Below are 24,811 nucleotides of genomic sequence, written 5' to 3'. Positions count from 1 at the left end.
GTGAACTGGAAACTTAAGTCACAATCCCAGCTCCAAGAAAAGAGCTGGGGAAGGCACCCCTGCTTAAAGGAGAGTAGGACTGATTGACCTAAGGCAAAGAGGCCTGGGTGAGGATCCTAGCTCCAGAGAGAGAACTGACAGAGACCGTCTTCTCCGAGGCGGGTAGGACTGGGTCACCTAAGCTAAAGATCTAGGAGTTATTTGTCTCCCACTTGTTGGGAATAATCTTGAGGGGGTACAGCTTTGGATGTTAAAGAAGCCATGGTGAAGAACCACAGATCCCAGGTAGAGACAGATAGTAGAATCCAGAGATGTGGAAGAAAATGTTGACAAAATGGGTAAAAGACAGAGGCAGGAAAAATGTCAGAAGGATTGAAGGAATGATTCTTGGCTGCCTAAATATCGACCCATTCTTTGGAACCCCAAAAAGTGGCCAGTCTGGAGGGCTAGACTAGGTATAAAGACAGATGTTGTGACACCAGAACTGCTATGGGGGAGTGCCAGGCTGAAATCCTGCAATATCACAACCAGACTCAGGGTGTGTCTAGACTACATCCCTCTGTTAGCAGAGGGATGTAAATGAAGCACTTCAAAAGTGCAAATGAAGCGGGTATTTAAATATCCCATGCTTCATTTGCATAATCACGTAATGGTGCTCTTTCGAAAAAGCACTATTTCAAAATTGAAACCGCAGTCTAGACACACTTTTTTTGAGGTTTACAGGTCTTTCGAAAAAGCCCCGTTTTCGAAAGAACCGCATCTAGACTGCAGTTTCAGTTTCAAAATAGTGCTTTTTCGAGAGTGCCATTACGTGATTATGCAAATGAAGCATGGAATATTTAAATCCCAGCTTCATTTGCACTTTCAAAGTGCCTCATTTACATCCCTCTTCTGACAGAGGGATGTAGTCTAGATGTAGCCTCAGATAGGTGGTCTGGAGGTTAGAGGCATGATGACAGGGGGCTATAAAAACTTTGTGAGATTTCTGGCCTGTGTTAAGTTCACCCCCCGACCTCTTGAATTCTGAATTTGAACTCAAACCCTCAATGCAAAATACAGTCAAAACCATCAAGTTTTATCTGGTTTCTATTCAAAACCACCAAAGTTCTTAGGGTTCATTCAAAACATGATTCAGACGTTCTTGCTTGAAACTTGATGCAGATGCAATGAAAGATTCATGAAGCTTAGTAAAACTGGTGTGAGTTTTGGGTCTGTAACAAAACCCCAGAGCAGGTGACTTTTGTGCCCAGTTTCTGGTTCATTACTAAAGCCTCCAGTAGGTCTACTAACTACTGAGACAATAACAATCTAAGGAGCCATTCATTTCCCTAAATGAGGCTGGGTTCAAAGCTGAAATTCCTAGGGATGCAATACTAATCTGCTCCATTTCTTGGCATTCATATGTGCAATGGAGGATTTTTCAAAACATCTGGACATTAATGCATATGATTATTCCATTGACTTTTTCCAGTGCAGGAATATCAAGAAAGGTTCATATTCATTTAGAATATGTTAAAATATCTGTGAATGATCCATATTTCCTCAGTTGGACCCAGCCTGCTTCATCCCTGGGCCTTCATCAAATCAGATAAATTATAGATGGAATAGGCTTACTAGGTCAACCAGACCAGCTTTTACCATCTTCTACAGTTCTTTTACAGCCTTGAGGTTTACACATAGCCTTCAGATTCTGGTGGATTTTTATCATGTCCTCCATAGTCATCTCATAGTTAAGCAGGACATAACTAGCGTTTTATTCTTTCTTAGTTGCAGAGTGGAGATTTACAATCTCATTCACTGAGGTCTATCTTTTTCTATCAGGGGAATAGCTATTGCAGCCATTCCTACCATATCTGATTTACCTGCCTTAATATAGCAGAGGAGAGGTTCTTGTGGCAATGTATAAACTGTCTCCATAGGGAACCTTCTTCTGCCCTAATATGGCTTGTGTGGGCCTCCTGATCAACATACAACAATAATATGATACAAGTTCCTACAAGGAGTACCTGAATTCTCTGATGCTCAGAGTGTGAACTTTTCCTAATTGTTTCAATGAGAGTCAGTCCTGAACTCCCCTATATCTGGTCTGTTCACATAAAAACTATTTGTTCCCCAGTGTAAAACAATCAATCACTTTAATATTGGATGGAAAGGCAAACAGAGACAAATTCAAAGATGTTTGGGTTGGGTGGGCTGTTTTTTTCTTTTTCCAATTAACCTTTTGCCTATCTAAGGCTGTTTCCAAGGAGATAGCGGAATTGTTCAACCCCTTGACTAATGGTTCTCAGCTGACACAGGAAATGCTCTCCCCAGAGAGGGGCCTGACAGCCACATAATACCAATGTACTCAGCAGTGCAGTACCTTAAATTTAGTGTGTGTGTGTGAGGGGGGGGGGGAGGTTCACAGATTTACTCAGCTGTAGCAGCTGCTTCATTTACCAAATGAGGTTCTGCCATACAATTCTCAGCAGTACGGCCTCTGTATGCAGTCTGTAGCTAAGCGTTATAAATTACTTGGACAAAGGAAAGAAGACAGGCTTTTTGCGTGGTAGCCCTGTAGCAAGCCTTGCACTCCAAAACCTACTGTGTGACAGACCCAGCTTTGACTCACAAACCTGTAATAGGAACTACTAGTGTCTGGCAGGACTGAGGAGGGATTCCATTTAGCTACTAGCATGGGAGCACGTGGTGCCTTTGTTTCTTTACAGTACTTTCTGCGTCCTAAAGAAGTGTAACATGATGGATCCAGAAAGGGACCTATTAAGCCCTTCTCAGCCAGAAATACCCTCCTGACAACTTGAGATTCATAGGCATGAATTTAGACTGCATGTTCTTGGAGGCAGGTTCTTTGCCCTGTTTGTACAGAGCCTAGCACAATGGTATCCTAGGAACTACAGTAACAATAGTCACCCAGGCTTCCTTTACAATGCATGAGGAGCGACAGGCACCCAAGAATAGGATCCACTAACGCCAGCATACTAGATAGGGAACTGCTTAAGTTAGCCAATAGGAGATGCCAACCTAAGGCTGTATCCTAAGCCCCATCTCTCTCATAGAGGTAGGCACCTATGTACAGGCTACAGGCAGATGCCTTTCTCTGTTTATGATCCAAAGCTAAGAACACTTCCCCTAGAGCAACTAGACTATTTGGAGGGAGGCAGCAGTGGAAATACCCAGAAAGGGTAGGCAAATTTTAGAGCAAACACAGATGGCCAGTGAGTTTAAGCCCTGGGAAGAGGGTTAGATCAGTGTTTCTCAACCAGTGGTATGGTACCCCTAGGGGTACTTGAGAGAAATCTGAAGGGTATGTCAAAACAACTGAATTTTGGAAAAAAACTGAATTTTTGTTTTAAGTTTTACCATGCTTTATTATTTTTGTAATTTTTACACCCAAAAATTTCATCATCCGCCTGGCTATGATTAAGTTGTTTAAACAAATGTATTGCAATGGTAGAAAAAAAATGTGTGTCTGCAAATTGTAGGTACTGGGTACTTTTTTTTAAAGGGGGTATTTTATATAAAAAAAAAAAAAAGGCTGAGAAACACTGGGTTAGATGGCAGTTGAATGGAGCAGGGGAATTGTGTCTAAATCCCTTTGGGGACATGATCCAAGTTGTCTAGTCACTTGAGGTCACAGGGAGCTTTTCAGAGGGACAAGCAGGCACACTGAACCAAACACCCGCAGGATCTCGTTGCTGTCCCGGTGGCCAGGAGCAGTGGCGGAGAGCCGGGTCCTTTCCTCGGGCGTGTGGTGCCACTTAGTGGAAAGACGAGGGAAGAACGGGGCGTTTCATGCCTTGTGCCAGGCAAGGGCGAGCCGGGGGAGCCTGCCCGCCCAGCACCGCGGGGTTCAGCCTGGCGTTGGATGGGGCTGCCCAGACCTCCCGGTGACTCCTCGCCCCGCAGGGCGGGGAGAGCTGTGTTTGTGCGGCAGCCTCTACAAGACGCCCGTGGACAGGGCTCCCCTGGTGGGTGGGGGGCCCGGAGCCGCGGGGCGGGGCCCGTTCGCTGCTTGGCCCCCCAGCCCGCCTTGTGATGATGACAGCTCCCCCCGCCCTGACGGACGGGACTCGAAGCCGCCCCCAGCGCCCGTTCACTCTGAAGCCTACCGACGGGGGCTCAGAGCGGCCAGTGGGCGGCCGCTAGATGGCGCCAGCGCCCCTGGACTGCGGGGAGCGGCGCGCCCTGACTGAGCGCGCGTGCGCGCGGTGACGTAGTACGGCGGCCGGGAGGCAGGCGGGCTCTTCCCCGGCGGGCTGCGGGAGCGACTCGGGGAGGGCGGCGGCGGCGTCTTCGCGATGGAGCTGCTGGATCGCTGCGCCCGGCCGCTGCGCGCCGTCCTGGTGCAGGGCCCGGTGCGGCTGTGGCTGCCCTGGGGCCTGCTGGGCCTCCTGCTGGGCGGGTCCCTGCTGAAGGCGCTGGCGCCGCTGCCCGACTCCTACCTGAGCAGCAAGCGCAACCTGCTCAACATGTGAGGGGCGGGGCTGGGCGGGGCCGGCGGGGGGGGGGGGAGTCCCCGCGCCTGCTGGGGTCTGTGCAGTTCGGGGTGGGGCATGTGTGGGGGAGGGGCGGCGAAGGGGGCAGAGCTGGGGGTTGAGCGATCTTGCTGGGTGGTGCATGGATGGGGGCGGGGGTGCCCTGGCCTGATCCAAGTGGCCCAGGCACCCTTGTGATAGACCATAAGCAGGCACCCAGGCCTCCCACCATGCAGGGCTACGAAGGGATACCAGGGAGTCGGGACATGCTTGTCCTGCTGGGCCTGCTTGCTGTTGGACTCTGGTCACCAACCGGTAGATCAGGATTTACTGGTAGATCTTGGAGCTTTGACAGGTGATCCTGACTGGTTTGGTCTGGAGGCTGTCAAATGCTGGCTCTTCATCTGTCCCTCTCAGCACTGCCTTGGAGCTGCCCCTCACCCTGGGAGCCTCTTGCTTGCAGTGCAGGGCACAGGTAGAACAGGGGGTGCTCATGTTAGGGTGCCCCTTCCCCCACTCTGTACCCCGTCTCCACAGAGTTGAGAGGCAGGGATGGAGTGAGTTTGCTGGCCGCTTTGGGAGCGGTGTAGGGCCAGAGTAGGAGTGAGTCTGCCTTAGTCCCATGTACCACCCCCGAGAAGCCAACTGTGGTAAGCAGTGCCCAACTGGAGCTTGCATTCTGAACCTTGGCCCCGGTCCTGAACCTGTTCTGCACCTGTAACCTCTGCCCTAATCCCCAATCCCCCTGTACTCAAACTCTCTTCCAGAGCCTGCACCCTGAACCCCCTCCTGCACCTCAGTTCCCTGCTCCAGGCTCAGTTCAGAACCCCACCCACACTCCAAATCCTTTAGCCTAAGATCAGTGTCCGAATCCCCCTCCTCTGCATTCCAGCCTCTGCCCCAAGCCTGATAAAAGTGAGTGAGGATGGAGTGAGCGGGGTGGGGGCCTGTAAGAAGGGGTGGGAAGGAGGAGGTGCATGGGTGTTTGTGTTTGAAGTGGCTCCTGAATTGCACTTTTTAAATTAAAAAACTGATCTTGTGCTTAAAAAGGTTGGAGACCACTGCTGTAGGACACAGAAGGGGGGTAGGAATGTGTCCTGTGTGGGTGGCCAGCCAGCATCTACCTGTGCGCAACAACATTAAAGGGGCCCGAGAACCTAACAATCATGAGCTAGCCTGCTTGTGTGCTACCTGGTAGTATCACTGCCATCCTTGAGGTTTCTGGAGAAGACAGATGAGAGAGAAAGTGGGTCTGATTTTTTCCCTTTTATATTGTGCATTTGGCACCATTTTGTGTGCAGTCATTGTCTTTTTTTCCCCTCTTTGGTAAATCATTTTTGTCTTTTTGGCTCTTCCCCTTAGAAACAGAGGAGACATGTTTTTTAAAATAAAAAAACAGTTGTAAAGACACAGAACTTGGCAGGGAGATCTTAGCAATTTGGTAAGAGCATGCTGACTCTTCTAGCTCTCAAAGTGCATTCAATATTTGGCCGAGCTTGCCAAGCCTTCCACTTGATTTGATGGCATTTGTCTGTTTGGTTATATAATAGAATCACTTTTGAATATTGCACAAATGGTGGACACTTGCAGCGCCCACCATCTCTTTAGTAAAGCTGTATTTTCAAGTACGTCTGTAATTGTCAGAAAATCAAAGAATCAGTTAATGGCAACAAATTAATACCTCCTAGCATAACAATAGTCCTGTCTCATCTGTTCATCCATAGTTTTAATGTGTTGACAAGCTGAATTATTTTTCTCCAAATAATGGGGGTAAGGGGGCAGTAAACAGAGCTTTCAGTTGTGGGGGGTAGGAGCGGGGGGGAAATGGAGGATATCACAAACCATGTTGTGGGGAGGTGAGGACTGGGAGGCACACAGAATCCCTTATGTGCAGGGGGGAGGGTGGCAGAGAATTCCTTAAATAAGAGGAGTTAGGAGGGTGAGACTGGAAGGATGTAAGGAGCTCCTGGTGTGTGCATGAAAGCTTACCAACTCCATGTTTCTAGATTAGATGCTGAAGTTTTGGGTGCTGTATAAATACCAAGGTAAATAGCTCTGAGTGATGTAATTTAGAAACATTTTCTATGAACAGCACTAATCCCTATATCCCTTCCTTGCTGACTTCAAGTGTAATAAATATATTTCTAAATTTCACTTTGGCTTCTCTCTGGCAGCTTTTTTGTCAAATTGGCCTGGGCCTGGACATTCTGGCTGATGCTGCCGTTCATTGCCATCACCAACTACTGTCTCAGCCAAAACATCCTGGGGATGCTACGGCGTCTCAGTACCCTGCTCGTGGGCACCATGATCTGGTATATCTGCACTACTTTCTTCTTGTACGTTGAGGATTTCACTGGCAGCTGCTACAAATCGCCAGCACTGGATGTGCAGTTCCGGGAACACCTCAGCAAGCGACAATGCCACCAAGGTGGTGGCTTCTGGCATGGCTTTGACATCTCTGGGCACTCCTTCCTCCTATCATTCTGTGCCCTAATGATTGTGGAGGAGATAGCTGTGCTGCGTGTCCTGAACACTAATCGGAACCTAAGATTACATACAGTGGTCAATGCCCTGTTCGTTGCCTTGAGTTTTCTGACCTTGATATGGGTCTGGATGTTTTTTTGCACTGCTGTATATTTCCATGACTTCTCCCAAAAATTATGTGGCACCCTAGTGGGTCTATCAGCCTGGTATGGAACATACAGGTTCTGGTACTTGAAATCCTTTTCTCCTGGACTTCCACCCCAAATTGTTAGCTTGAGTTCAAAGAAACCTAATCGTAGCAGATAAAAAATTCTGTATTTCAGATTTTGTTTTAAATACAGGGATATTAGTTTGTTTAAGGCTACTTTATTATATTTTTTAAATTTTAAGGAGCATGTTCAAGGGAAGGGGAAGAAAGGGCAATGGTCTTTAGAGTTTGATGCCTGGCTTTTGGCTCTGGTCCAGTCCCTGGTGAGCAAATGTTAATCTTGCAGAACTGCCTACCAGGATTGAGGGTAATTGGTCACCTAACTGAAAATCTGAGCAGAGAGGCCAAGGATTGGATCCCACAGAGAGATTGAATTCCCTTCTTGAGTCCTCCTGGCAAGGTAATATAAGGAAGACCTGCACAGCTACTACCTATTCTCTGTTTGCCTGCTCTGTCCAACAGAGAGTCTTGAGAGCTTCAAGGCAACGCCTTTCACTGATATGAAATTCACCATTCTCTTCCCCACCCTCATCTTTTTTTAAGATTAAAATATTTCACATTATCCAAACCTTGTGCTAGGTTTTACACCTGACTTTTTGAATACTCTAGTTGTAATCTTTGTAAATAGGCCGAGGGGCAGTGTAATGGTGCTAACTATTGCAACAGACTTTTAATTGGCAATCAAAATTCACTTTGTGTTAAAGTAGAATGTAGAATTCTCAGACTGTTAAATACTTTCATTTCCCATAAATTCTAATTGGTCATCTGTATAGTCAGCAGGAAGAAGAGAAACTTTTATTTTTTTGAGACCCACAGCCAATGTTGCGTCATTACTTTAAATTGATTCCTACTCTCAGTCTTTGAAAATGAAATTCCAGAAAATAAATAAGTTTTATTGCTTCAGATAATAAAAAATCTATCCTCTCCCCTCCCCTTTATTTTTGACACTAATTGTATAAATAGCAAGATGGTATGTTTTGTTAGAATTGAGAGGAGCTGTTATCTTAGTACATTTTGTTAACTGGCTTGTACAAAAACTTTAATAATTTTAAAACATTTTTTTAGATGTTAAGTTGCAAATCTTGTATTTATAATAAAAGCTCCGTTTGTATTTCTTTGAGGCCCAGCCAACTTCTGGCCTCAGAAGTAAATGCACTGACTAGACCCACTAGGTCTTGAATGATTCTGTTAGTTGGAGATCATATGTAATGTAGTGTTTCTGCCAAGGGTACTATAGCAATATGCTTACATATTTATTCTTTTTGTTGTTTTCAGTAAGCTATTGTAATATCATCCAAAGTTGTGATAAAAAGCAGTAGACACGTAGTGGTATTATGATGTACAAATTGGGATGCCTCTGTTTTGTCCTTCATGTGAGAGAAGCATTTAGCATAATTTTTAGTTTGAAAAAGTTTTATCATGTTTTACAAAAGGTTTATTCATGTCGGGGATAGACAAACCAAAATCAGGCTATCAAAAGTTTTTGGTAGCTCATCTGTATAGCCGTAAACAGTAGCTAGTTGTAACAGCACAGTAATGGACCTAATTCTCTTCAGCATTTGAGTTGTGTGTTGCTGCCTTTAGGACAAGAGGCTCCATAGCCTGATCTTAATATGTTTATGTTGCCACCTTAACACTTTTTTCCTAGACAGAGAGGGAAGCAGTCTTGCAGATACAAACAGGTACATTTATCATTTGGGGCCCAATCCTTTGAAATGCTGACTTCCCTCTGTTCCCATTGAATTAAATGATAGTTGAGGGTTCTCAGGAACTCCTAGAAGGCACAAAGCGGATCTTAGGAATAGGTTGTCTCGTGAGATTCCTGTGAATAGGTGATAAGTAGAGCTTTGTATTTTGGATTGCTCTTTGGATATGTCTGTCTGTGATTTGAGCCAGAATTGTAATTTCCAGCTGCAGGGGACATATATATACCACTTCTCTTCAAGACATCATGCTAAAAATAGAAGTGTGGGTGCAGGGGTGGGAGGTGGCAGCAATTCTGAGTACAGTCCATCCAAGACTCAGGTAGTTATTTCAGCCTGTTTCCACAGCTATTTTTGTTCTGCTAGATCAATCAGAGGTATTGCAGATATGTTGCTTCAAGATGGAAATTACACCACCTGTTCAAAGTAGACATATCCACTGTGTCCAGCCTTTCAGTTGCTTTATCAGACACCTTGTCTATATAAGAGAGTTGCATCAGATTAATTTAAAACTGCATTGAAACGTGTATAGTTAAACGAATGTGAACTCTTGTGTAGACACTCTTATTCTGCTTTAGCTTGAACTTGTTCCTAACAGATTTAAACAAAACTGCTAAAAGCCCAGACTCCTATGCAGATGCACCCCAAGGACTACTTATTTCCTGAACTGATATTTATACCTGTTTATACTGAAATGAGAGGCCACCCAGGAGTTCTATCAGTTAAGCTATATCTGTTTAAATTTCACGTGAGATTATCTCAGTGCAATGTTCCCATATAAAAAAGGCATAAGTAGAGTCCCAGTATTACTGAGAACTGTGCAGTTAAACTGAAAGGCTTTTAAAGATTAAATTAAAATGAGCTTCTCCTCTGGAAAACACTATTTTTTGTACAGTCTGTATTTACAAACACTTCCGTTCATCTGACCAGTGTGTCATAGTAACTACGATTGTTGTTATAATTAATAGCATATGATATGGAGATACTTGAAACTTTATTGTAACCTCAATGCTAGCATGTTAGATAAGTGTAATGGATCAAATATATCTAGAGGTGATACAAGGTATTCTGTGGTTAGGATTGAGTTTCTGAAGCCTGTAAAGATCAATGAAGGGCCTACCGCTGCTACTTGTGCCCATGAATAGTTAATGGGACTTCTTGCATGAGTACAGACTAAGGATATTAAGAGGCAGGTAACTGGGTAATCATGTAGTCAATACAGTTTGTATTGACTACGCGATTAGTCATTTAAGAGCTACCCCTGCTGCGGCTCTGCAGTTTAAATGTAGTAAGAGGCGGGCGTGCAGACAGCCCAACTCCTACTCCATTTAAACTGTGGAGCCACAAAGCAAGTAGTTCCTGGACCCAGCGTGAGCTGAAACTGAGCCAGGTTTGTTCAGTCCCAGCTCATGCTGGGTGCAGCAGCCCCTGTCCCCAGGTGGTCCTAGTGGGGAGCTGGGACACGCCCCCGCACGGCGAGGAGCTACTCCGGTGAAGCAGTCCCTGTCTGGCAGCTGGGGCTGGCTGAGAACAGAGACAGCAGTGTGGGAGGCAGGGGAGAAGTGGCATCACAGAGACAGTGCTGGAGGGGGACCAGCTTTTAAGCTGGCTCCTGCTTCTCCCCTTTGCTGCCTCTGATATGGAGACAACAATGTGGGGGGGAGGAGAGATGCAAGTAGTCGACTTGACAACCCAGTAAGCCTAAGATTTTAATCCACTACTCTTTTACATCCCTAGTACAGATTACTCTGGTGAATAAGTATTGCAAGATCAGACTGTTAAGTTTGTCATTGAAAATTTCAATGGTATTTGGACACCTCAATAGGCCCCAAATTTTCAAAAATATGAGGCATGAAAATGTATGAGCAAAACTAGTGTTCTAACGTGTGTCAGCTGTGCGCACACATACCCATTTGAACAAATTATTTTAATAATACACCTGCACTTTGTGCTCCCAGAGTAAAAACTTGGCCTTGTTGAAGTCAGTGGCAAAACTCCCATTGTGGTGCTTGGATTTCATTCTGAATATGTTTGGAAATGTGGGGTTAGGAGTCCAGCCTCAGTATAGAGGCCACACATTTACCATTGGCTTGGAAAGTTCACTTGCTGGGTTTAGATGTTGGACCTTTCCTTTTGTGCCTTTTGATTGTACCACAGGCAAATGATCCCATCCTTTTCATATCAGTGTTAATCTAATAATTGTCTATGGAATTCAATGGCAGGAAATCTTCCGTCCATGTATTTAACGTCATTTTTTATCTCGTGATATTTTTTGGGGGTAGTTGATATTTACCACTGCATTGAAAATCCAGTCCCTCCGCATCACGGGTAAATTTGAAGCAGAGAAGAAAACTCCACCGTAAATAGCTGGATTTGATGTGGATTGCTGCCAGAGTGGACATATCTTTTTTTTATGAACTTGTTGAAAATACATTTGGAATTTGTCTGAGTTTAAACTACTAAAACTTGGAAAAGTATTTTAGAGGACAATATTCAAATCTTGCAGTGGATGGTTATATAAAGCAATTGTAATCATGAAATTATAACTTGTAACAGCCTGGTCTGATGTCCTGAATTAAAAGTCATTTACTAAACTCCAGCCTCTTGTCTACATTCAGTATTGTGTCCCACGTGTCTTTGGAATCAGGGAATTTTGCTCTTTATCATCCCACTACAATAGATAAAGTAAAGAAAATATAGTTTTAAAAGTTAGCTTTTTGCTTACCCCCTGCACTATATATTTTTAACCTTGTGGTTTATTTTGCGGGTTCTGTGTAATGATGCCATTAAAAGAAATAATTTTGGATTTTTTTGGCAATCTAGATCTCAGAGCCTTCACCTAGTCAAGGGCCTGGTTAGGAATGAAAGGACAAAAGAAAGAGCAAAGTAGGAAGTCTAAAACGATTTGGGATTAGTTTAACCTCATATTACCATTTCATAGAATATGTTTTATCTATTTACGTCGTAACTGGTAAGAACAGAATCCCAGCACGGGACAGAGGAGAGTTTAAATCATAACAATCAGATGAAAAATCAGGTTTTACTTGAAACTGCCTGGGTTTTGATGTTTTGTCTTTTTCCCCCTATGTCTCCCCCCTCAAATTATATTTTACTCTCACCATGGAATTTAGATCGTATATTTGATTTGACTATTTATTGATACCACAACCTTAGAACTTTTTTAGTAATGTGTGCATATGAGAGGTGCATTTAGGACACCTTCCCTCCCAAACAGCCTTCCCTCCCAAACAGCCTATCATTTTGAGTCAACCTCTGTTTCTGGGATGAGGTTCTAAAAACAATTGTGCCTCTGTGGTGTAATTCATCTGTATCACAAATTGAAGGCAATGTCAGATTGTTGACCCCACCCTCGCCGGAGCATTTTTATGGGTAAACTAGGTGTTGCAGTAGTACATCCAACTTTTCTGAAAAACCTGGGCCTTTCCTGTTTAAAATAGAACAGTTTGGAATGAGCATTTTCAGTGGCTGTGCAGCAGAATGTGATGGTATTTCTACACCTTGTCTGACATCTCTTTCAATTCTTTGCTGTCAGTTACCTAGCCTATATCTCTGTTCATTCATACTCTTTACTAGACTCTTCCTCTTCTTTGTAACTTACACTGACCTCTTAGAGCTCCATTTATTAGTAAAGGTGTTTTTTCCCCCCTGTTCAGGGTACTTTTAAAGCATTTTGACAGACAGTAAAGTGGAAGATTGTTAGCATTTGTGAAAGTCCTCTGGAGCTCTGAACTATGATGACAGCCTTTCTTATGAACAGCTGGGGCAGCAATCATAAAGTTAGACTAAAATTCCCCAGGGCTAGCATGTGATGGAAATGTATTGATATTCCCTGGGTCTGTTATGCACTTTGCATAGCTGTACCACAGATGCACTGGATTCCTGGCAGAGTCAACATCACTTGGAGGTGGCCCAGTGATGTTGTCACACGACTCCATAGGTGCTGGAACTATGAGTTCTGGTGGTGCTACCACACTCTTAGCTTGAAGTTGTTTCCAATATAAACAGAGCATATAGTATGGTTCACTGACTCTTGGCACCCCCCACTGTACAAATTGTTCCAGTACCACTGCACAGCTGCATGTTCTATTAGGCTGATCCCTGTACTCATTGATTAAACCTAGTAGTGACACTTGGTGGATAAGAGAAGGCTGACGCTGTGATTGTCTTGGAGAATGGGCTTTGTGTGCTGTAGGAGCTGGCATAAAGAGAGGCCTCGATTACACATCCAGCAGGAAATGGAGTTGCTTCTTAGACACAGGATGTTTTGGAAACAGACTGAACACACTACAAGGATACAGTGGGACAAAGTTTGGGAAACAGGGAGAATTGAATATCCAGAATAAAGAATACACAGAAAAACATGTGATGTTAAAGCTCACTTCAACCCTATGTATACTGAGCCATTATATGGTGAGGTGAGACCTACATGTACTATACCTCCCTAGTGAATGAAAAGAGCCTTGAACTGTTAAAAAATAGAAGGTAAATAAGAATAGACTCTAATCTATTATATTTTTTAGACCTCGATTGAACATCAAGTCTCTTTCTACATGGATAGGGAGAGTGTTTCATACAGTCATGTCATATAATGTAATGAATTTTAGAGATCAGAGGGCAGATTCTTAGCTGGGGTAAACTGTCATAGTTCTGTGTAAATCAGTGAAACGAGGCTGTGTCTAGACTGGCAAGTTTTTCCGCAAAATCATCTGCTTTTGCGGAAAAACTTCCCAGCAGTCTACACTGGCCGCTTGAATTTCCGCAAAAGCACTGACGATCTCATGTAAGATTGTCAGTGCTTTTGCGGAAATACTATGCTGCTCCCGTTTGGGCAAAAGTCTTTTTCCGAAAAACTTTTGCGCAAAAGGGCCAGTGTAGACAGCAGAGATTTGTTTTCCGCAAAAAAGCTCCGATTGTGAAAATGGCGATCGGGGCTTTTTTGCGGAAAAGCGCGTCTAGATTGGCCATGGACACTTTTCTGCAAAAAATGCTTTTGCGGAAAAGTGTCCTGCCAATCTAGATGCGCTTTTCCGAAAATGCTTTTAACGGAAAACTTTTCTGTTAAAAGCATTTCCGGAAAATCATGCCAGTGTTGACGTAGCCGGACAGTTTACATCAGCTGTGGATTTAATCCCAATTCCAGAATGTTTATCAGGTCGAAGTCAAACCTACTTGAACCTCGTGCCGCTACATGTCTGTACAGTCTTCCCTTGAAGCATTCCTGCTTGTAACATTTGTGAGAATTGCAGGTGATGTGAGGATGCCTGGGGTGGGGTGAGCAGGCCATGTCTTGGCATATGGGATGTGTTTGGGGTTAGCCACAACATTAAAGAGGAAAATTGTGGAACTAAAGGAAGGACAGTGCTTTGAAACTTGCCTTCCTGGTCTGGGGCTTGACAGCTCTGTACCAAATTCACTTTAGAAGGAATTTGTCATTCATGTTAAAATTCGACACTCTCCGTGGGGGATTGAACAAAGACTCCAACTACCTTACCTATTACCAAGATAGCTTCCCCAGTTATCACCTCTAATACCATTAGCTCACAGACATCTAACTTTTCCCACCTCTAATATCAACTCACAGAAACTTACCTTCCTTCCTCCCCCCCCCCCATCCCCCTTCTGTTCTGAAATGTGATTTGTCCTTTTCATATGTGTTCATTTTTTTTAATTGTATCCTTTGGTATATATGGTTGTGACTATTTTCTTCCACTATTTGATCTGAGGAAGTGGGTCTGGCCCACGAAAGCTCATCATCTAATAAACTATCTTGTTAGTCTTTAAAGTGCTACATAGTCCTGCATTTTGCTTCAGCTACACCAGACTAACAAGGCTACATTTCTATTACTCTTAGAAGGAGGTGAAACTGAGTCCATGAAACTTGCTGTCCTTGGATTTCTCCATCTTTGTTTTCAAACAAGCTCATTTGCCCTTGAACCCTATGCTCTGAGCCCAAATTTTTAGTCTGTTTCACATTCCCTGTATTATGTTGGATTGATACTGAAAGTGCAGCCTCCACATTTGGGGCTGGTCTGTATTTATAGATCACAGAAATCAGCACCTGTTTCTTCATGCTTCACATTTGTTAGTAATTTAATTGTAGTTTGTATTTATAGATAGTGGCTCTTCAGCAGTCTCCTGCATTCTGGACTCCATGCTCCCAAGAGCATGTGGGCAGAGCCTGTTCTTACTAGGGATGCAAGCAAGTAGTTGACTAGCCAACTATCCAATAAGCATATGCTTATTGGATAGCTGACTAATGACTTGACTAGTTGCTTCTGTCCTCCCCCCCTCCCCTTGCTTCCTCTATCAGACAGCCATGAGGAGAGGCAGGGGTGCAGCGGGGAACTGGCAGCACTTCTGCCTTTGAAATGTAGCAAGGGCTCAAGCAGTCCCCCGCTGGCCGCTTGCTTGCTTTGCTTTTGCTACATTTCAAAGGCAGAAGTCCCCTTATCGATTAATCGAACAGTCAATGGAAATTGCATCAACTGTTTGATTAGATGATTAATATAAATGTAACATCCTTAGTTCTTACTGCTTTGGTTCATGGAGCAGTGTAGAATGCTATTATTTAGCTAATCAAATTGAACTCATTTTTTTTAATCATAGGTAGTTAAAATGGTGTCAGTTGGCAGGGGATTGGCTTTGGGGCAAGTGTGCTCCCTGCTGGTACTTTTGGAAAGGTTAGCCACTTAATATTTTGCAATATGTCATCTAGTTATTGTAGGCAGATTCAAATAGTTTGAAATATTAGTGCAAATTTATTGCAAAAGGGCATGTCTACACTGTACATTTTTTCTGGAAAAACTACACTTATGTCCACACTGCAATTGTATTAGTTTGACAAAGTCGAAAGAACAGAGAGGTTTTTCCAACGGTGGTAAACCTCTTTCTACGAGGAAGAAGCCTTTTTCCAAAAGAGCTCTTTTGGAAAAGGGCGTTTGTGGACTGGGGAGAGGGAGTTTTTTTTAACAGAAGAGGCCTCCAGGAAAAAGCATAGGTGCCCTGGTGGCCACTCCGTCCACAGCAATCAGAACTTAGATGCAAGATAGCGTCCGCATTCATTGGATGCTGTCTTTCGAAAAAGCACATCGCTTTTTCTTTGTGCTTTTGCTGTGTAGATGCTCTGTTGAAATAAGCCTGCAGTCTAGACATAGTCAATGACAAGAAGGCGGTCTTAGTTTTAAGGCGCTGCCTGAGACTCAGGAGATCTGGCTTTGGTTCCTGACTCTCACAGATTTCCTACTGATTTTAGGCAAGTCAGTTAGAGCAAAGTTCTGGCCCTACTGCAAGCAATGGTAAAATTCCCATTGGATTAATTCACGAGAGCCAGAATATCACTCTTTGTGATTGTCACCCATCAAACGGGATGACGCTACTTCCCCACGACACGGGTATTACAAAACTAAATTCATTAATGTTTGTGAGATGGTGAGCACCATAAAATGCCTATGAAATCATTTGTTTAAATATACTGCCTGTCACTCAGGCAGATTCTACCTGTTACTGTCTGGATGACTCTTTCCACCATCCAGTGAGGAAAGGAGAAGAATTTGTAAAGCAGCAGTTACCATAGGACAACTACAGACGCTGGATCGTCTCCAAAATAGCGACCTCTTATCCAAGCCCAAGTGTTTTCACTCTGCCAGTCTACAGGCTAAGGGGTGTGTTCTCCTAGAGGTGGGGACTTTTACACATGGAGTTGGGATGACTCCTCCAAAAGTGTTATCTGTTTCTGGAGTGAACTGGTTTCTGTTCTTTGGTTTCTCTAAGCAGTGTTTGAAATAATCTACCGTAACAGAGACAGTGCCGTGAAGCTCCGTGTAGATCTTGATATGCACCCCAGTACAATCTCATGCAACTGTTAGCAACGTGTTTATTAAAGAGCAGGACAGAAGAAGCCCACAGCTACCAATCACGGTGTGTAAAGGACTGGAGAATAAACATCAGGGAATAATCCTGCACTAGTTAGAGGACTGGGGCAGCAGGAAATAGGTTAGGTGGCTGGGCAGTGACAGGACTTTTCTGTCCAGTTTTGTGATGCCGAGTGGCATAAGCAACTCATATTAGGCACCCCTTCTATAGCAAGTTTATTTGTGACCCAGGCCTTTTTGAGTCTGGCACGGAATCATAGAAATGTAGGGCTGAAAGGGACCTCAAAGGGTCATCTAATCCAGCCTCCTGTAGTGAGACAGGACCAAGTATGCCTGCCTCTGGCAATAGGAAGGAGTTCAGAATCATGCCAAGGAACTGGTGTGTGTGAACAGGCCAGGGGAGGAGGGGGCAGGTAGCCAGTGCGGTACAAAGTACTGGGTGTGGATCTGCTGGCAGAAGCCCTATGTAAGAGATCATACAAGGCTTTAGCTGCTGCTACTGACGTTGGGCTGTTATCTGCCTGTGAAATAACTTTAGTTTAATAAGTCTTTACTCTGTTACCCTTCCTATTATGATGTGCCTGGGCCTGGGCACATCATGTGGTTAAGCTTTGATCTTGTGTCCCTGGAAGCATGATGGGACTTCGGAAGGTACCCAGGAGGATCTCATCTCTCATTCACAGGCCGCTTTCTTAGACTCACCTGTAAACCTAGCACTTTGCAAAGTTAAATTACTCTCAGGATTTTAACTCTAGTCATCGAGCTACACATCATCTTCCTTTGTTCACGTGACTTTATCCAAGATGGCTGATCACACGCGTGTACAGACCTGCGTTATCAGGAGAATTTGGGCCAACTGTGTCTGTGATGTTAGTCTCATTGGTTTCAGTGGCTACCTCGAGGGAGGACTAGGCCATTGGTGTGGCACTGGGCCAAAGGAATGAATTTTTCTTGAAACTATGTGACCCTTCCCACCCAATGAATTACTTTACTTGAACAGCCCTGTGAGGTAGCGGAGAGTTCTTATCCCCAAGCTATATAAGGGTAGATTGAGGCACAGAAATGACTTGCCAAAAGCCAGAGCAGGAACAGAACCCAGTTCCCCTCCCCATAAACTAACCTTTGTGCCTGCTAATCTGAAAATTGAGGAGCATTTCATTCTTAGCCAAAACACGAAAAGAAGTAGTTCAGAGTCCAGTTTATTGTGGATATTGAAGCTGCTGTCCAGGAAACAAGAATTGTTCAGGAAGGAAAGCAATCTAATTTAGACTGTTTGAGAGCTACAATCAAAGCTGTGTGTACCCACAATGCTAGACCTCATGCTCCCCGCTGTAGCTTCCAGTCGCTTCCACTGTCCCATGTTACCTCAGATTGAGTTCCCTGATATTCTTAGTGCAGTAAGTGCTACAGAAATCTACAAAAAATCTGTGCTGAACCAATTACCCATCTATTTCATTTTCTCAAAACAAGCTTATAATATTTTCAATACACAAGTCATTTTAAAAAAGACAGTGTTTGTAATGTATATTTTGTCATAGTGAAGGATGGAAAACTCTTGTAAATATGATAAAGGACTATGTAATAATAGCAAAAGATAAAGTCACTTGGACATGCCAAAGCGACAAGGAGTCCTGTGGCACCTTATAGACTAACTGAAGTGTAGGAGCATGAGCTTTCGTGGGCATAGATCCACTTCATCAGATGCATGTCTTTGCCGACGAAAGCTTATGTTCCTACACTTCAGTTAGTCTATAAGGTGCCACAGGACTCCTCCTCGCTTTTGCAGATTCAGACTAACACGGCTACCCCTCTGATACTTGGACATGCCAGGAAACCAAAGCAAGAACAAAAGATGTGAAACGTATTAATGGCTATAATGCATTTATTTCACACAAAAAAGAGCCATCAATTCAGCTAAATCCTTAAGCACATGCTGAGGTTCAGCCCTGTTCACACAAGAGCTTATACATGTGTTTACACTTCATTACAGCCAATGGGAGTTAAGCATGTGATTAAGTACTTTGTTGGGTTGGTGTGGTTTGCCGAATTGGGTCCACAGGCCTTGTTTTAATCCCATTAAGTCACTTAAAGCTTTGTCATTGATTTCAGCGGTAGTTGGATCCAAATTTTATTCTCCATTATGCTAGGACTACCTGCAGATGCAAACTGGGACATTTAATTTCTGATATTCAGAGCAGTTTCCTTATCCTCGGATTAGTCATTGAGTGACTCGCCGATCTATAAAGGCTTTTAATAATGCCTAGCAGATTTGGTCCCCTATTGTAGTGTCCTAAAGCTGGATTTTGGAGCAACTCAGATTGGTTTGGCTTAAATCTTGATGGTGTCGGCCAGTGCTGTAGAGTTTCTCTTGGCATAAGTTTAAAGTGTGACTTAATGTTAACTATTTTCACGAGCACTAACGTTTGCAATGATTTTTTTCTTTTGATTGTTGTCCTGGATGCCAAGTCCTCTGTCTGTACAGTCTCCCAACAGGCACGACACGTCCAGTGCCAGTGTAAGCTTCCCCCACACTGCCCCATCTATGGACCGTGACCTTAGATGACCAATTGGAGAGGATAACTCTAGCTCCCTGGCCCTGCACTCCATACCCTACCTGCTGGGGCTGCCAACAGTTGCATCATGTGGACATTTACTTGTTCAGAAACAGATTATGACCTTAACACTAATTTCACAAGTCACAAACCTGTCACTGGATGTTCTTTGAACACTACTGACCTGGGTTGGCTCTTATTGGCAACCTAGAAAGGAAAAGCCCAATATTATGTTCAGTCCCTGATCATCTGACCTGTTTTATTTTTGAATGCACCATTTTGGGGGGAAAGTTTCCTCTCTGCCTTGAAAAATGAAGGAAACTAGTAAGGTCTGACAGGACAAAAACAATTGCTAAACAAAATAACTGACTTACTATTTTCATCACTGTATCTTTCAAGTAAAACACACAGAAAAAGAGATTTAAAAACCTTTGCGTTTTAAAAAATCTGAACGCTGGGAGTAAAGATCCAATGGGAGTAAAGATCATTTAAACTGGAACCATGGCTGGAACTAGAGATCCACTGGGAGTCTCCTGCTGAAAGTGAAGGCTTTGATTATTCCATGGACCCAATATATCCACATTGCCACAGAAAACACAGATCTCTGGAGAATACTAAAAGGCCTACCTTTGACAGTGGCCTCTGGTTTTCTGCCTCCTAAACAATTGCAAGGCCAGTGTTGGAGTGCACATACAAATGTAAAGGCACTTAGATGTCTAAAAACCTGATTGCATCTGCAAATCTCATGGTTCAACCTTTTAAATGCGGAGCGTACATCCAGGTGCAAAATTGAAGGCCAGGTGGAGGCCCTTTTAAGATGAAGTGTAAAACACTCAGAACATTGTGACTCAGCTTACACCTCCATATAAGGGAGAAGGAATTCTCCTTACACTCTTATGGGGGCCTAAGTTCAAAGGAGTAAGTGAGGCTACTTGCCTGCTTGTGTCCTCCAGGGAGCCTGTAAACGGGTAGGGGCAAGGAATGAGCATCCTTGGCATAAAATACCGGTGGCCACACTTACTGGCCTGACCTCAGTAGCAAAATTGGTGTGGCGGGGGTAGCAATGGCTGCTGGATAGGACGGCTGTCAATTACTATGCCCAGAAGCAGAGGACGTCACTGCGGCCAGTTGCCTAGCAGCACTCACATAGTGTTGCATTTTATGTGCCACCCCCTTTTCCAAGACTGTTCCTGAAGTCCCCACGTTGCCCTCAGGGCTGGGGTGCCACTTCTGCAGTGGGTGACCAGTTCTGCCTCTCAGCAGAACCTCAGGCTGGGAAACCTCAGGCTAGGAGGGTGCTGGTCTGGCTGTTGCCCAGTTCCAAGTTAAGGTTCTAGTGGTATGGAGAGAACCATTTGGAATGAATAGCAGGCTTGCAGATAAAGGCCAGCTTGTATGGCCCTGGGATTACATTTGATCATCACCCCCTCTCATAGCAGGAGACTACACCACGATAAAGGCTGTGCATTAGTATAGCTAGCTCAGAATGGTAATAATGCTCATCCCAGGGTTCATTTCCGCAGTGCCTTTGCTAGCCAGCTGGCCTTCACACCAGTCCCTCCGATTGCTGCTTTTTGCTTGCAGTGTATTTCCCTAGTGTGGTGACTTTAGCCAGAGAGCCCAGCTGATCTCACTGCTGAGTGAAATATGCACCAAATGATTTATAAGTCTATGGTAAAAAGGAGAAAGGAAGCAATTTTTCAGTGATAGCGTGCTGTCACACTTTTGTACATATATGTCTGATTTGGTAAGCAAGTAGTTTTAATGTGAGGTGGAATTTGGGGGTACACAAGATGGGACTCCTGAAAGGGGTACAGTCATCTGGAAAGGTTGATAGTCTCTGCTCTAGTGTGGCACTGGCAACCCTATGTTCTTGCATTGGTTTTTCCCTTTCAAGCTTTAAACAAGGGGAAGAAACTGGGAGACTTTTCCTTCCCTGGCCCTTCTTAAAGTGTATCAAATTCAGTGACTCCTATATTGAATTCTTCAGGCTAAAGTTTCACCAAGTTTCCACAAATACATCAACAATATTTGTGGGAATATGTTGACCCATGTAAACTTGCACCCATGTAAGTAGACCCATACGTACAATTGCCCAGTTTTCAGGCACACATGCTGGCTTGTGGACTTTGCATGTACCAAAGAAGGCACATGTGCATGAGCATGCACACATTTTGGGAAGCTTGGGTCTAACTCAGGGGTGGGCAATAATTTTTACAGTGGGACCATTTAATGAATTTTGGTATGTGGTCATGGGCCAGCACCACCCTGGAAAGGGCGCAGCCTGGAGTAGAAGGGGCAGGGCTGGGGACTAGCCTCCCTCCAGAATTCTCTGGGACCAGAGGCTTTGAATTAAAAACACAGCTCCGGCCCCTGGTGGGGTAATGCCGCAATTGGGAGCCATTAGCCATTTAAATAAGATCCTACTGCCTGAGCCACCACCTGGAAATTTGGTGGCATGGGCAGCAGAATATAAATAGAGAGTAGCCAGATGTAGTCCGCAGGTCGGATCAAAGTGAGAGGCATGCAGATCTGGTCCCTGGGCCACATCTTGCCCAGTCCTGGCCTATCTCCCCAGAAAAACATGTGCTTGAATTGTGTAATTCATCTGTGTGCAAATGATTGTACATGCAAACTGACTGCCTATTCGTGTAACTGATCATGAAAATATGGAATAAGTTTGTGCATTTTTGCCTGCACATTTGTCTAAAAGTGAACACTTTGGTCCCTCATGTTACTTTTGCTGAATTTTTCATGAATCACAGGGTGGGAGACCACTGACATTATTCATTTCTGAGACATAGGATTTCACAGTAAACTACTTTGTATTAGTGGTACAATGTGGTTCCTCACACTGGTGCAGTGTTTATTGTTAGCTACCAAGTCTAGCGATGCAGTGCTATTTGCTAGTGATCATTTGGACCTGTGAAAACTAGGGAGAGGAAATTTGTACAGGTTCAGATCTCACTGGAAAGATTTGATTGCAAAGGAAGGTATATTGCTTCCATTTGGGCTTCCTATCAATCCACATTGCTCAAGGAAACAGCACAGATCACCTGAAAGTCCCCCCTAAATACTGAACCACTTTGAAATAAAAGTCAACTGATGTTAAACACGTTTAGAAATGCAAAGCAGTTATGCCTCCCATCTAGTTTATTCAGGATCTCGTAGTTTTCTAAGCATGAGTAGTAATGACAGCCATTATTCTTTCCCACATGCAAAAGGCACAAGAAAGTGATAAACGTGATTCTGTGCAAAGTGTCTCTAAGAAAATACACAGGGAGAAAATTACTGAGAAGAGCCCCTCACAGAAGAGAAAACAAAAGCGTCTTCAGGAAAATGGAGAAAAGTTCTGAAAACGCTTGCATTTTTCAGAGTCCGGAGAAGCTCATTTGGTGAAAGGTGCTTTGCAAATCCAGGAAAGGAAATTGAAGGCCAAGAGCTGCACGGCTTAAAAAAAAAGCCGTCAGACAGAATTCAGCCTGGAAGTCAAAATGATATTGCTGAAAAATAAATTTGGCTCTTTGTCTTTTACAAAGTTAAACATGTAAAAGGAGAGGCAGAAGATGATACATTCTAAGAGTAGCTCAATAAAAATATTTGACTTAATGGAAATGATACAACATGGTCATTAAATCTTTCAGCTCCACCTTGATCTTGACGGGCTGCTGTGGCCTCTGCTTCCAGGCAAAACCCCCAGACCACAAGAGTGTAACAGTTTCTAAAAGAAGAATATCCCCCCTACTCACATCTGTGAAATGTGCGATGTGACCGATGTACATTTTGAAAACATAAAGGTACAGCACAACATATCCAAATCCCATAGTTTAAACGGGTGTTTTGAAAACTTTCCAGGGCTGCCATTTCTCTTGCACTAGAATTTGCCTGCTCGGGAGGTAATTTCACTCCACAACAGGCGTGCAAGCCCAGGCAGTGCCCAAGTGTGACACTCACCAGTCACTACAGTTTAATACTTTAACCTAAAAAAAGCCATTTACAAGTTGACTTATTTTTGCATCTTATTTCCTTGCAGTATAAGTTTCTATTTCTAGACTATGGAATGTTACATCAACAATATAATTATTCATATCTTGCTTCAAATTTCATTACAGTTACTGAGGATTCATTGTGATTTCACACAGCACAGAGACACCAAACTAAACACCACACAGCCAGCACTAGATGTATTTTTTCTTTAAATACCAATACGCGAAATATCCCATTCCCCCCAGAGATCCCATAAGGAAGGAGGCTCCAAAGAAGGAGGGGGGTTTCCGTTTGACAAGCCGGAAGGCATTGGGTACCACGGCTGAGAGAAGGGTAGTGTGTATGTCTCCCAAAACTTTCCTGAAGGCAAAGCGTTTTTGTATCCTGTCAAAGAAGGACTGTAGGTTGGGTCTGCTGCCATCTTCCCAGTATTTCTTAGAAAGTCCTAGAAACTTGAGGCGATGCAGGGTGGCTCCCAGCAGGATGTCGGCCAAGGTAAAGACGCATCCACAGAGCCAGAGTTCACACTTCTGCCCTGGAAAAATTAAGCCACAAAACAATCACGATAAGAGCAAGCTGCTGGAAAATGGGGGCCTCGTCCAAAGCTCTTTGAAAGTAATGGGGAGTTTTTCCGTTGACTTCAGCAGGCTTTGGATCAGGCTGCAGAGTTAGAGCTCATTAAGGAGCTGATCTTCTCTAATGAGTTTATAGGGAATTGGATTGGACCTTGGGGAGTCTTAAAAGCAGCGCTCTGAGAACTTGCTGAATTTAGACCCACTCATGAGTCTTTCCGTGGGCGGGTTACAGACGGTGGTTCCTCATCCTGCTTCCAGCGAGGTTAGTGTCAGAACTCCCTCTGGATTCAGGGGGAAGAGAATCGGACTAGGAATGTGAATGGTTAACTGGTTAGCCTCACCAGTTCTAGCTAACCAGTAGGGGCCAGAGTAGTCGTGGGTAGGGGGCTGCTCCAGCCCTCCCTCCCAGCACCTGCCTCTTGTTTAATTGGTTAACCAGTTAAACACTACATTTATCTGGTTAACCAATTGAAAGGGATTTTATATCCCTAGCTCAGAGCTTTAAGTGCCCCAGCTCCAAACAAGCAGCTGTCCTGTGCCCTCAGGGACAGCAGTTAACACTTATCCTTGGCAGCTAGTTGGACATTGTGTGATGCTTCAGAAAGGAAGGAATCCTTTAGTGTCACGGCCAGCTCTGTTCTCTATTTTCTCCATTCGGGACATTAGAAGTGGTTGGGAATCCAATACATTCCCTGCATAGCATAGGACTCAGCATAGCTGCTGATCCAGCTCTTCCTGCTGCTACTGAAGAACTCACCTTCTGCCTCTTGAAACTCATGACCTCTGGAGGAAACTCTATTCCAAGACACCAGAATTATCAGCACATCTGTGGTGGGAATCAGGTTTCAGGCGGAGGCAATATTTAATGCTGACACTGGGTGTCCGAGCAGATACCAGAGGGTTAAAGGCACTCAGGCACAGGCTATCCTAAGCAA

The 24,811-nt window shown here is 44.1% G+C and overlaps 2 protein-coding genes across 2 annotated transcripts in view; one reads left to right on the top strand and one right to left on the bottom strand.

Annotated features, from left to right (window-relative positions):
- Window positions 1-4,186: 4,186 nt before the first annotated feature.
- FITM2 (fat storage inducing transmembrane protein 2) lies at window positions 4,187-11,469 on the top strand. The gene is made up of 2 exons (XM_075901251.2): window positions 4,187-4,471; window positions 6,650-11,469. Exons 1-2 carry the CDS (start codon window positions 4,299-4,301, stop codon window positions 7,263-7,265), a joined length of 789 nt encoding a protein of 262 aa, XP_075757366.2. The 5' UTR covers window positions 4,187-4,298; the 3' UTR covers window positions 7,266-11,469.
- A 7,157-nt stretch (window positions 11,470-18,626) lies between these two features.
- The window catches only part of GDAP1L1 (ganglioside induced differentiation associated protein 1 like 1), a 43,911-nt gene continuing 37,726 nt past the window's right edge, over window positions 18,627-24,811 (bottom strand). Inside the window, exon 6 of the mRNA XM_006132229.5 lies at window positions 18,627-23,836. Within this exon, the coding sequence (XP_006132291.2) occupies window positions 23,493-23,836 (344 nt within the window). The 3' untranslated portion in view covers window positions 18,627-23,492. The remainder of the gene's footprint in view (window positions 23,837-24,811) is intronic.

The sequence above is a fragment of the Pelodiscus sinensis genome, chromosome 17 (assembly GCF_052426305.1).
Source record: "Pelodiscus sinensis isolate ZL-2025 chromosome 17, ASM5242630v1, whole genome shotgun sequence".
Lineage (NCBI taxonomy): Eukaryota > Metazoa > Chordata > Testudines > Trionychidae > Pelodiscus > Pelodiscus sinensis.
Note: the sequence above shows the minus strand (reverse complement) of the source record. Positions and strands in the feature narration are given on the sequence as shown.

Bases quoted from the DNA above. Each gene is read 5' to 3' on its own strand.
- FITM2 (XM_075901251.2), top strand. From the start codon at position 4,299: ATGGAGCTGCTGGATCGCTGCGCCCGGCCGCTGCGCGCCGTCCTGGTG. The intron at 4,472-6,649 runs GTGAGGGGCGGG...TCTCTCTGGCAG, and splicing joins AAGCGCAACCTGCTCAACAT to CTTTTTTGTCAAATTGGCCT.